Genomic DNA, 13,446 nt, shown 5'->3' with positions numbered 1-13,446 from the left:
CTGACCCTGGTTTGCTTCCCCCCCCCCCCCCCCATGGTCCCTCAGCACTGATAGAAGTCATCCCCGAGCACAGAGCCAGGAGTAATATCTTACTACAGCCAAGTGTGACCCGACCCCCCCCCCCCCGGCCCCCAAATCATGCTGACTCCTAAGTATGTTACTTGCCTACTATGACAAACTCCCTCTCCAGAGGAGGACCACAAAAATGGCACCTTCGTGCTTCTGAGTTTCCCTTTCTTGTGAGTTTTGACACTAGAAGACAAAATACAACTGAATTTTAGAAAATAGGTTTGAGTTTGAGTATCTCTTTGAATCAGAAATCTGAAATTTTAAACTGCCTGTCCCATATGTTTTAAGTAAGATATGAGTATGTAGGGCTGAAGCAATAGCACAGCGAGTAGGGCGTTTGCCCTGCACACAGCTGACCCGGGATCGGTTCCTTTGTCCCTCTCAGAGAGCCGGGCAAGCTACTGAGAGTATCCCACCTGCATGGCAGAGCCTGGCAAGCTCCCTGTGGCGTATTCGATATGACAAAAACAGTAACAAGCCTCACAATGGAGATGTGAAGGTGCTTTCTGGGAGTGTGGGGGAATTCCCGGTCATTCTTGGCTACCCAGGCCAGTAGTTCCCTACTGGGTCCTAAGGATACGGTTGGTGCTGCTCAGGCTCTGAGGTCCTGGGGCCTCCTGCGGTACCTGGGGCTATAATTCACAATATTGGGAAAAGAATCACCAGCCAGATTAGTGATTAAATTCAGAGGTCAGATGACTTTGCCAGATCCATTACAGAAATAAATAAATAAGTGCTAAATATGAACTAGACAGAGAATGGGAAGAGGAAGAAAATAATATTTTACTTTTGTTTTTCAGCCTTTAGAACTGATTAAAATCTAAATTAGAGGGAGGGAGGTAAGGGGGGTGAGGAAGAAGGAAGTGCAGCGGAGGAGAGTTGAGTTAGTGGGGAGTCGGAGGGAAACTGGGGACGTTGGTGCTGGGAAACGTACACTGGTGGAAGGATGGGTGTTGGTATACTGTATGACAGAAACCAAATCATGAACAGCTTTGTAAAGTCTATGTCACAGTGATTCAATGTTTTAAATTTTTTTTTTAAATTATTGGGGTCTGGAGAGATAGTAGAGTGGGTAGGGCACATCAGATGATCCCCGAGTACCACCAAGAATGATCCCTGAGTGTAGAGCCAGGAATAAGCCCTGAACACAGCTGGGTGTGGTTCCTAATACAGAACAAAAAATTTACCAGTTCTGAAAATATTTTAAATTCTATGATTCTACCTATGTTTAATGTTTAGCTCTCTTTAAAAGGAAAAAAAAATTTTTTTTTTTTGTCTGCCTTTGTAGCCACCTTTCAACAGTTTTGGGAAACAAGTTTGATCATGGTGCCGAAGCCATTGTACCTACACTTTTTAATCTCGTCCCCAATAGCGCAAAAGTCATGGCAACTTCTGGATGTGCTGCAATCCGCTTCATCATTCGGGTAGATACTTGTATTTATTATTTGGATAGACTCTTCTATTCATTGTCTTCTCTCTTTCCTCTTCTCCCTCCCTTACCTCTCTCTCTCTCTTCTCCCCTGCCCTCTTAGTGTACTTTGTATTGGCATTTTTTTTAACGACCTCTTTTTTTTAATGTCATTTTTTTTAACCCCTATGGAAAAATAACTCTTGAGTTTTTTTCTAATAATAAAAGCAATATATGCTTGACATAATATTTTAGAGCTTTTACATAATACAGAGGATTTCGAAGCAAACCCTTGTACACAGAAGATAATACATGCATGTAACATAGTACATATATGCATGTATATGATCCTGTTACAGGCAGATGTGAAACTATGGAAATGAAAGAAGCAAGGTAAAAGGTGACAATTTTTTTAATATTTCGGAACATTTGTAATTTGACAGTGTGCAGAATATCCATATTTTAGAATACATATCTCCTTCCTTGGATTCTGCTACAAGTGATCATTCTAGTTATTTAATTTCCAAACTTCTGTGTTGGCCTTTATAAACTATATTACCCATAAAATGTAACATAGTTATAAATGTAAAGAAGTTTTTATTTTATGTATGTATTTTACGTGTATATTTTTTATTGTGGGCTGGAGCGATAGCACAGCAGGTAGGATGTTTGCCTTGCACACAGCCAACCTGGGTTTGATTCCTTCACCCCTCTCGGAGAGCCCGGCAAACTGCTGAGAGTATCCCGTCCACATGGCAGAGCCTGGCAAGCTCCCCGTGGAATATTCTATATGCCAAAATCAGTAACAAGTCTCACAGTGAAGATGTTACTGGTGTCTGCTGGAGTAAATCGATGAACAACAGGAGGACAGTGCTACAGTGTATATATATACCATTAATAGATATAATTATATTCAGTATTTTTTCACTTGCTTTTTTAAAACTTGTGTGCTTAGGCGGCGGACCAAGGAAGGTCCACACATTTTATTCTCTTTAATATTAATATCAGTTCCTGTTAATGGGTACAGCAGTAATTTGGTTGAGTTGTGTGTGCCATACCGTCCTACACGACATTTTCCTCGGGTGAAAGTCTTGTTGCCAGATCATTGGCAGATAGCCTCAGCTGCCTCTCTCCAGAGACTGCCTCAACTGGGAGAGCTGCCTCTCCCAGAATCTTTCCTTCCCCCACTACCACCCACATCCAGTGATTCAGTGATGTCTTTGTAGAAAGACATCTTTGTGGACCACTTCAAAACCTTTGGTGGACCACTTCAAAACTTCTCTGAAGGGCTAGTTAACTCCAGCACTCCATAATGGATCTGGATGAAGGTATCCTTGGGCCTTACCACAACTGTATTTTTTTCTCTACCTAGTCATACTTCCTTCTCCATTCCACAGATGTGATCCCAGGGGCACCCTTAATATTGCATACCTTTATCCCAGAGCCTGCTGCCTACATAACCCAGCCTGTACCATTAGCTCCAAAGAAAAAAATAGACCTCAAATATGGATGCCTAGATTACAGTTTTATTCTTATGGCTATTGTGTATTTTCTAACATTTGCTTGACTAGAGAAGAACAGAATTACAAATAGAAATTGGATGATTTTATCTATTGAACTTTACCTGAATTCTAGAATGCTTTGATTCACCCAGATTGAAAATTCACTTCATTTTTTATTACTTCTAGTTAGGGATGTATATCCACTCTTGTTACCTGTTATAATGGCATTGTAGGTCATTTCTTCTAGCAGAAGCTATGTACATTAGAAATATAAGTCAGTTTCTGTTAGGACGCCCTCCCCAAACCTAAATAGTTTTCTAATTTTCTTCCCACTATACAGTTAATCTGTCTTTAAAAACACACCTGTCCTTCTGAAATTATTTCATCCTTACTATTTGGGAAAGCATTTTGTCTGGTTTTAATTTATTTCAAAATCTGATTATGTCCTGAGTCTGTATCCTGTTTTACTAAATACATGATTATAAGGCAAGTGAGTAAAGAGTGTATGAGAAATACACAGGATTTTTCAACGTCTTCTGAAACATCTTTTTCAGCATACTCATGTGCCCAGACTAATACCTTTAATAACAAGCAATTGTACATCCAAATCAGTCCCTGTCAGGAGGTAAGTTTTGTGGAAAATTTTTTTAGTATAATTTGATTGTTGTTATCTGTTTCATTCCTGGAATGATGTAAAAATTAAAATTGTAATTAATTTCTTTCTTTCTCGCAACTTTATATAAGGAACAAGGAATATAGTGGTTACTCTACCCACCCAGGTTTCTTGGCTTAATCATACTAAGGTTTGTCTTCCTTGGGCCACAACTTATTTGGATTTCATAAATTATGGAGTCTAGAGTCAGATCTTGGTGAATGACCTAGAAGTACTGATTGTGGGGCAGTAACTTACCCACTCAGGACTCAGTGTCTGCCTGTCAGTGGGGAAATCAGTATTGCCACCCCTTTCCAATTATTGTGAGAATTAAATAAAATATATACTGGTAAAATTTCACGTAGTATTTAGAATACAGTTATCATTCAGTCTCGTGCTGTTTCGTTCCCTCCCTCCCCTCAGTTTCTTCCCTTCCCATCTCTCTTCATGGTTTCTGAAAGTAAATGTCATACTATTAAACACTGTCAATAATTGAAATATAAAAAAAGATTTGATGTTCAAGAAAATTGTACATTTGATGTTCAAGAAAATTATAAAGAAATCTTTTCATATATAACTTTAACGCATATATGTGTGTGGATATATATACATATATATAATTTGTTTAAATATTTTGAATGTAAGAAAGAAGAAGATAATACATTATTACTTTTAAGTGATTTTGAAGTTTGGCAACAGCTTTTTAAACACCTTCATTTGGGGGTACAAATGTGGCCCACTAGCCTGTTTTTGTACAATTCACAATGTGTTTCTTATATTTTTGAAGGGCGCTTAAAGCGGGGAAAGGTCTTGAGGTAGAAATGGTATGTGGTTCATAAAGGTCTGAAATATGTATTATCTGACCCTTTCAGAAAAGGTTTACCAATCTCTATTGGAGGAAAATGGAGATTAGAGGAAAAGAAATGTGACTTGGAGGAGGGGGTCTGGAGATACATCACAGAATTCCCTTCAGGGGAGCTATTCTATACCTTTAGGGGAGAGGAGTGGGATGTAGGGTGAGCAGAGTAGTCATTCCACACAATTTCCAGCCATTCAGCTGCTGCTGAGGCCAGAACACATGATAAATGGAAAGTTCCAATAGGCTTGAGGGTTATGTTCGGGTTAGAATATACAGGGCTTTGAATGTCATCGAGGGCAATTTTGACATTGCTTCATACTCTGACAGTTTTTGGTGAGAAGGCAGTGTCATTCATAGTAGTTTCTATTCCAGTTTTGGATTATAATTTTAAAGGACATAGATTGGCCTAAGTAAAACTGGAAATTCATTTAGCCATTTAAGGAAGAGGTGATCGTCTAAAGTAGAGGCATTAGTGATAATAAGTGCTTGAGGGAGATTTTGTTTAATAAATAACTTGCTTAGAATCAGGACGTGATAATTGTAGCCAAATGGGGAAGGTGATGGCAAGTGTGTCAGTGCAGACTCCCAGGCGAGCCTGTGTTAGCTCCCGGCTCTTGGAAAACACTTCCTTTAACGTCCGTATTCCTCACTTCCTGGTTTGTAAAATAGAAGCTAAAAGAGTGGATTTGAGAGGATAAGAATTAATTTGTTCTTTCACGTATAGTTTCTGGGTTGGCCGTCGTACACTGCTGTATAGATATGTCCACAAGCTGGTTAAAACTATCTCAACATGAGGCTGGAGAGATCGTACAGTGGGTAGGGTGCTTGCCTTGTGGTCGACCCAGGTTTGATCTCCAACATCCCATATGGTCCCCCGTGTACCATGAGTAATTCTGAGGGCAGAGCCAGGTGTAATGTCTGAGCATTGCCAGGTGTGACCCCTCTCAACACCCCCTACGGCCCCCAAAAAAGAAGAAGAAGAAGAAACTATCTTAGCAGGGTGCGAGCAGTAATACAGCCGGCAGGGTGCTTGCCATGCACAGGGCTGGCTTGGGTTCAGTTCCCAACACCCCATATGATCTCCCAAAGGGTCTCCAAGACTGATTAAAATCCCTGAGCTCAGAGCCAGGTGTAAGCCCTCAGCACAGCCAGGTGTGGCCCTGAAAACAAAAAAAGAAACTGTCTCAACAGCCAAATAAGGAATCAGTGTTGGAGAGACAGGATTAGGTGTGAGAAGCCAAAGTGATAATCAGAGCTAAAGGGTGAGGTAATGTTACCCAAGTAAAAATTATGAGAGAGAGAGAGAGAGAGAGAGAGAGAGAGAGAGAGAGAGAGAGAGAGAGAGAAAGAGAGAGAGAGAGACTGAGGTAGGCGCCAGCTAGGTGAGCATGTATTAAATGTGGGTGGAAGAAAGTATTCTTTTTTTTTTTGAAGTAAATAGATTTTATTTGGAGGATTTTTAGGTATGGAGGGAGGGAGAGAGAGTGAGAGAGTAAAGTTAGACACGAAAGCATGAAAGTACACATCTCAAGAGGGGAGATGCGGGCGACACATGTGCTCGGGAACCACATGTGCTCGGCCACGTGGGCGCAAGCAGCACATGGGCTCGGGCAGCAAATGCGCTGGAAGAAAGTATTCTTGAGGAAAGAGAAACCCAGGAGAATTAAAGTCATTAAATGCCAAAAAAGATGATGTGCTCAGGATGAGGCAGTTGAAGAAATTGAAAACTGTAAGACTTAGGGGTCAGAGCTATAGTACAACGGGTAAGGCATTTGCCTTGCATACAGAAGGCCCAGGTTTGATCCCCAACATTCTATATGGTCCCCTGAGAACTGAGCACCAAGAATAATTCCTGAGTGTGGAGCTAGGAGTAACATCTGAGCATTTCTGGGTGTGGCCCAAAACAAAAAAGCTCTAAGACTTAGGAGAATTTATTCATATGCTTGAATAAAAATATATACTTAAGGAAACGTAGAAATTTGAAGATTTATCACATCTTACTTAGTCATCATTGTGTATCATCAATTTCTAATGTATAGAAGTATTTGATAAGGGTCAGAGTCATAGTATAGCAGGTAGGACACTTGCCTTGTATGTAGCTGACCCAGGTTTGCTCTCTGGCACCCAATTTGGTCCCCCAAGTATGGGTAGGAATGACCCCTGAGCACAGAGCCAGGAATAAGTCCTGAGCACAGGGCCAGGAATAAGTCCTGAGCACTATTAGGTGTGGACCCAAAACCCAAAAAAAGGTATTTATAATTTTTTTAATGAACAGTAAATTTTACACATGACAGACGTTTTAAGTTGAAGCATAGGAAATTTAAAAACTTTGATATATCTATTATAGAAATGGCTGGGACTGTTAACTACTTGACCATAAAGCTCTCCTAAAACATGCCATACTTTTCAGGGAAGGAATAGACTATAATAGAAGAATATTCATTGAAGTTTAGTTGTAAAAATGATATGACTAAATAAAATATTAAAACACTGATATACAATATAACCTTTTTCAGGCGTTCATTTGAATTTTTGGATTTATTGTTGCAAGAGTGGCAAACGCACTCACTGGAAAGGTATGCATCACCCCCACCCTGTCTCTTCACTTTGCACCATCCGTCTCCTTGGCCCCTAGAATTGGTTGATTTTGCAGGCAGGATAGGAAGTTTTCTTTATGGAATTTAGTCAGACCATGACTGATGATGCTGTTGGCAAATCATTTTCTTCATTGGTAGGCTAGTGCAGAACCTACACACGGTACATTTCTTTAAAAAGTAAGTTTCAGTATTATATATGTGTAAGTTATCTGGATTCTGTATAAATTTTTTTTCAAGTTAGAGAGACAGTACAGGAATTGAGCGTGTAACGTGTGATCCCTGGCACCATCTGACCCCCAGGCACTGCTGCAGCAGCCCTACAGATACCCTGAGTACTGTGGGGCTGAGCAGCACCATATTCTCAAAGCCAACTTTTAGACCAGCGCTTCAGAATTGGCTGAGAATCATTAGAAGGGACCCAGGGCCCCCTGAACTCCACTTGGAGGGCCTCCCCCCAAATTATTATTAGACCTATACTGATACTGTTTGTCTTGTCAGAAGCAAACCATATGGTAACGAAATATAAGGTGTAGATAATTAGAAATTTTTTGCAAGGTTAGGCATCATATTGCACCTCTTCTCCTTTGTAATTCATGAGTAACCTTAGCAGAATCATTTGTGTTGAAATGTAGAGCTTTGCACGTGAATCTAAAGATGTTTTTTGCTTTATAGACATGCAGCTGTCTTGGTTGAAACTATTAAGAAGGGAATTCATGATGCTGATGCAGAGGCCAGAGTGGAGGCAAGAAAGTGAGTCTAGGGTGTACTTCTTGGTGTCCATCTAATCATCCTGTGGTCTTTCCTTCAAAGGGTACTGCATTGAAAGAATGAAAATAGAACTGGTGTCCCAGGTATTCTCCTTGGCTAGCTCTTGAGTAAAATTTCGGTTAGTAACAATTTACTTCAGATTGTCATTTTGTATAATAGTTATTCCTGACTCACCATGACAAACAATTTCATTGTGAAAAAAAAAGAGTAGCTATCATTTTATTTTATTGAGTATTTTTGGTATACCTGTTGCAATGTGGATTTTTTTTTTTATATTATTTGTCATCCTTAAAATGATCCTGCAAAAGTACTATTTTCATAGATTGGCAGGTGAAGTTTGGAGATTTGGGGACTTATTTCAAGTCGCAGAGACCTCACAAATCACTGCCAGGTTGTAAACTGACCTGCTTTTCTTAAAAGCCTATCATCTTGCCATGAAAACATCAAAGTTAGAAGTATTCCATTGACTTCGTAGATGTGTGAATACCTTCCGGTTTATCTTCATTCTTCTTGAATGTACATATCTTGCTGTTAATGTCTACTCAGGTCTAACTATTATTTGATAGGCTCTTTCCCCTTGTTTTACAGGACATATATGGGTCTTAGGAACCACTTCCCTGGTGAAGCTGAGACATTGTATAATTCCCTTGAACCGTCTTATCAGAAGAGTCTTCAGACTTACTTAAAGAGTTCTGGAAGTGTAGCATCTCTCCCACAGTCAGACAGATCCTCATCTAGCTCACAGGAAAGTCTCAAGTAAGGTCACACAGATGATAATTGGTCACTTTTTCTTCGCCACAGCTTCCTCGAAGTTCCTTAAAATGAGTGATTGTATATCTGCTTGCTTTTACCTAATATCTTAACTGAACAGTTGCCCCCCTATATCCATGGGTTCAAAGTTGCTGATTGAAAACATGTAAACTGGTTCTAAAGACAGAGAAATAGTACAGCAGGTAGAGTGCTTGCCTTGCACATATCTGACCTGAGTTCAATCCCAGCACCTCATATGGTTCCCTGAGCCAGCCAGGAATGATCCCTGAGCATTGCCTCGCATGGCCCCTTTAAACAAACCAGATCAAAAATGTAAGCAGATTCTCAAATAATGTTACTTTGTTCAACATTCATGATAAGGGGAAAAGTGATTTCCCAACCAGGACAACTGTCTTTGGAGTTTGAACATCCTTCTCATTTCTGCCTAACTTTTCTCCAGGTATCCTCCATGTCCTAGAGTTGTACACTTTTAAGTTAATTGGCATAATCTAAATTGTTTCAGTCTGAATATGCTTTGTAGCACCACATCCTCAGGCACCAAATAGCACTGAATTGCTGGCCCAGTTGATCCAGAATGGCTGGGGGGGGGTGGGGGGGGGAAGGGTCCATAACCCTTCCTCTCCTCCCCCCCCCCCCCCCGCCCCGCAACATTGCTTGGGGGACTAAATAATATTGTAAACTTTCCAGATCCTCATTTCATAGTAAGATATATATGTCTGGGCCACAAAGTGTCGGTATAGTTTAAAATAATTAAGGAAGATGGTGCATTCTTTGAGATTCAACATGTTTTGCTTTCTAATACTACATGTTATCCTCAGCAAAGGTTTGTATCCCTATATCTAGTTGTCCCAAGCAGAAACACTCCTCAGTGGTGCTATTATGGTAACGTGAATCCTATTTGATAGCTACATGAATTGCCATTGGCCATAGCTTAGGATGTAAGTGAGAAACTGGTTATGCATAAATTCTCTATGTGCTAGTGGTAGTACAGGTAATAGTTACTGTTACTCATAGTAATAGTAGCAGTTCCTCTGTTGGTAAATAAACTATCAGAATGTAAGTGTTGGAGAGTGCTGCCATTGTGTCCTCTATGGTGAGCACAGGAATGTGTGAGGATCAGAGTGACCAGTAGACTCCTGGTCCACGTCTCTTACTACCTTTTTCATTTCTTCCTTTATTGCATACTGTGATACCATTGGTATGTGACAACATCTTAAATGATTTGCAAACATAAAACAAAATTAGAAGTACTTACCAGCTCTTTAAAACACTATTATTTCGTGAATTGTTAGCAGCAAAATGATAAGTTCCATTTTTTTTCTCAAAGTATGTCTGTTTTTCTTGCAGTCGCCCCTTTTCTTCCAAATGGTCTACAGCAAACCCATCAGCTGTGGCTGGCAGAGGTAAATTTCTTTATTAAGTAAGAGTTATAGTATATTTCACTTAGTAAATAAAGAGTAAGTTTCTCTGTAAAACTTTATTTCTGTGGACCCCATAATGCTTAAAAGGTTTTTTTTTTAATTGTTTCAAACTTTTAAACTTGATGTGAGGAACCAGAGTAAGTAAACATTTTATGTAGTATATCCGTAAGTGATGTATTTGGCTACACATATACATTTTACTTACCTGTATATAATGCTTACTATACATAAGATAGGACAATGTAGTGAGTAGAATATGCATTAACAATATAATATACTGTATTGCTATATCATGTGCAAATAATATAATTTAGTTTAAATTTCTGTGATGCACTTTTACGCTTCCTTGTGTACTCTGTATATTGATTCATTTTCTAAAACGTAGTTCATTTTGTTTGTTTGGGGGAGGGCCACGCTCAGCGATGCTCTGGGGTTACTCCTGGCTCTGCACTCAGGAATCACCCCTTATGATGCTCAGAAGACCATATAGGATGCCAGAGATTGAGCCTGGGTCAGATGCGTGCCAGGCAAGCACCCTAACCGCAATACTATCACTCCAGCCCAGCCTTCTGTTCGTCTTTTACAATGCATCGTGAATCAGGCATCAGTATTTTCATCACCAGTCCTATGACTTTTATAGAAGTACAGTTATTTTTATGTGTACTTTACAGAAGAGAAAAATGAAGAAAAAATACTGAGCAAACAAATCCTGAGAAAATAGTCCAAGAAAATGTAGTTGTGCCAAGATAAAACGGAGGCATCGACTCTAAAATACAAAATCTGTTCTGGTGTTCACTGGTCACCACTTCCTTTTTCTACCATTTGCCATTATGGATTAGTTCGCAGGGATTCCAGGTTTAAACAGGATCCGTGCTCTGTGCGCTGACTTAAGTAACGTGGGCTTACCTTTCTTTGCTCTTAGTATCTGCAGGCAGCAGCAAAACCACTTCTCTTCCAGGAAGCCTGCAGCGTTCACGGAGCGACATCGATGTGAATGCTGCTGCTGGTGCCAAGGCACACCATGCTGCAGGGCAGTCTGTGAGAAGCGGGCGCTTAGGCGCAGGTGCCCTCAATCCGGGCTCCTATGCCTCCCTAGGTAAGACCATGCCTTCTCTCTGGCCTTAGTGTGGCAGGGTGCCAAATGATACCTTAATCATTTCATTTCGGCTTTGCTCATTAAGGAAAATTGGTATGTTTTAATATGATTCGTACGTGGGAGTGTAGTTCTAAGGCATCTACGTTGCCTTGTTCCTTTCTGATGTCATCAATTCTTAAAATTCATCATGTTTAATCTAAGAAGCAGTTCTTGACCTCATGACTTGTAGATAGAATTTTTTTACCCCTCTGCACTACTGCCACTTCGAGCTACTGGTTAAGGTAGCTTGGAAAGAGCATTGGTTTGGTGTCTTGCCTCTTTGATCACTTTCTCTTAAATCTGTTTGAAGTTAAAGCCTTTGTGGACTCGAGAGAATTTCAAAGCTTAAGCATGTATTCCCAGAACTAATTCAAAGTTTGTATTTTTAGGTCCATCACCTTTTTTCCTAGGTCCATCAACGTTTGAGCTCAATTTTCTGTATTGCTCATCTGTCTGTGCTTCACTTTTCTTCACTTTTGGTTTATACCAGAACAGTAAGCAGGCAGACCACTGATGCATGGTGGGAACGGTTCTTTGACTTAATACAAGAATCAGGACTGGGGATTTGCCCTGATTGGTTGCATACATGCCCAGTATGTAGGAGACCCTGTGTTTGAATTCCAGCACTGCTTTGACCTGCCAGCAGCCCCAGAAGTAGGCCCAGGTCCTCAGGCACCACAGGGTATGGTCCCTATTTAAAAAGAAAAGAGAAACTGCAAATGTTTTTGGTATACTTGTTCCAGGAACCTAGGGCAAAGATCAGTGCAGAAATAAATATATATGTGTGTGTGTATACACATATATACACATATATATGTATGTATCATATACATTTCACACTTGTCCACTGAAAACTATGAATTGTTAAATGCAATGAAAGAAAGTCTTAATAAATGTTAAGATACAAAGTTACCCAAATTCATGGATCTTAAAGACTGTGAGCGTGGCAAATTTATCCATAGATTCAATAAAAACCTTATCACAACCTCAGTTGTCTTTTAATAGAACTTGGCACACTGAGGGCAGCAGAGATAGTACAGTAGAGCAAGTGGGACACTTGCCTTACACATGGCCTACCCAGGTTCAATCTCTGGCACCCCACAAAGTTCCCTGAGCACCACCAGTAGTAATTCCTGAGTGAATAGCTAGCCAGAGCATTGTCAGGTGTAATCCCAAAACAAAACAAAGAAAAAGAAAAGAAGAGAGAAAAGAAAAAGAGTCACACTGATCCAGAAATCCATATGAAAACATAAGGAATCAAGAATAGATTAAACCCTCTTGTAAAAGACCAGTGAAGTTGGTTCATTTCCCAGTTTCAAAACTTAAAGCTATAGTAATTAAGTCTGTGTGGCACTGCCATGAGGATAGTGATGTCAACCAATGTATTAAATTTTAAAATAGACCCATATATTTATGGTCAATTGATTTTTCAGTCAGGGGCAGGTCATTCGGTGGGAAAGGAATTCTTTCCAGTAATTCACTCTGCTAAATAATTGCTACATTGCCAAGGAGTGGTTTTGGGCCCCTTCCTTATACTGTACTCCAAAAAATTAACTCAAAGTGAATTAAATGCCCAATTGTAAGATTTAAAACTGGGGGACTACACCTGTCAGTGCTCAGGTGATGCTTATTCCAACTCAGTGCTTGGAAGTTGCTTCCATTGGTGCTCATATAACCATGTGATGCTATAGACTGACCAGGCCTTCTGCATGCAAAACATGTGCTCTGGCCCATTGAGCTCTCTCTCTGCACCCCAACTATGAGCTCTTGAAAGAAATCATAGGTTGAAGAGTTTAGGTTTAATACTACATGAAACACAGAGCATCCGATACTAAATTAGATTTCCTCAAAATTAAATGTTCTCATGCTTTAAGGAGCACCATTAAGGAAATGGAAAGACAGCATTAGGGCAGTGGTCTTCAAGCACCAGGCCACGGACCCGTGCCAGCCACAGATATTCACAACATTCCATAATAGCCCCAAAGTGGAAATAGCCCAAAAAACAATGAATGGTGAATGTGTCCATACAGTGGAATGAAGTCTTACTGAGCCATTAAAAAAAAAGGAAAGTACATTATTAGAAATGTAGTACTAATACATGCTACAGAAATGGTGAGCCATGAGAACATTATTAAGTCACACTTAGGCACCCACAGATTGTATGATGCCTTTTATTTGAAATGGCTGAAATAGCCAGATCCACAGAGCCAGAAAGCTATTGCCAGAGCTTAGGAATTAGGAGAATAGTAGTGATCTAAGTAACT

At 40.0% G+C, this 13,446-nt stretch overlaps 1 protein-coding gene across 25 annotated transcripts in view; it reads left to right on the top strand.

Moving 5' to 3' along the window:
- The window catches only part of CLASP2 (cytoplasmic linker associated protein 2), a 170,349-nt gene that overhangs the window by 88,299 nt on the left and 68,604 nt on the right, over positions 1-13,446 (top strand). For 24 of the 25 annotated variants that reach the window (XM_056128923.1, XM_056128919.1, XM_056128916.1 and 21 more), the window contains 7 exons: positions 1,358-1,493; positions 3,534-3,604; positions 7,007-7,066; positions 7,760-7,837; positions 8,444-8,611; positions 9,974-10,029; positions 10,970-11,143. In XM_056128923.1, the coding sequence (XP_055984898.1) occupies positions 1,358-1,493; positions 3,534-3,604; positions 7,007-7,066; positions 7,760-7,837; positions 8,444-8,611; positions 9,974-10,029; positions 10,970-11,143 (743 nt within the window). The remainder of the gene's footprint in view (positions 1-1,357; positions 1,494-3,533; positions 3,605-7,006; positions 7,067-7,759; positions 7,838-8,443; positions 8,612-9,973; positions 10,030-10,969; positions 11,144-13,446) is intronic. The other variant, XM_056128922.1, reaches the window with a different exon arrangement.

This window comes from Sorex fumeus, unplaced genomic scaffold (genome assembly GCF_029834395.1).
Source record: "Sorex fumeus unplaced genomic scaffold, SorFum_2.1 ptg000072l, whole genome shotgun sequence".
Lineage (NCBI taxonomy): Eukaryota > Metazoa > Chordata > Mammalia > Eulipotyphla > Soricidae > Sorex > Sorex fumeus.
The sequence above is the reverse complement of the archived record's forward strand: the minus strand, read 5'-3'. Positions and strand labels throughout refer to the sequence as shown.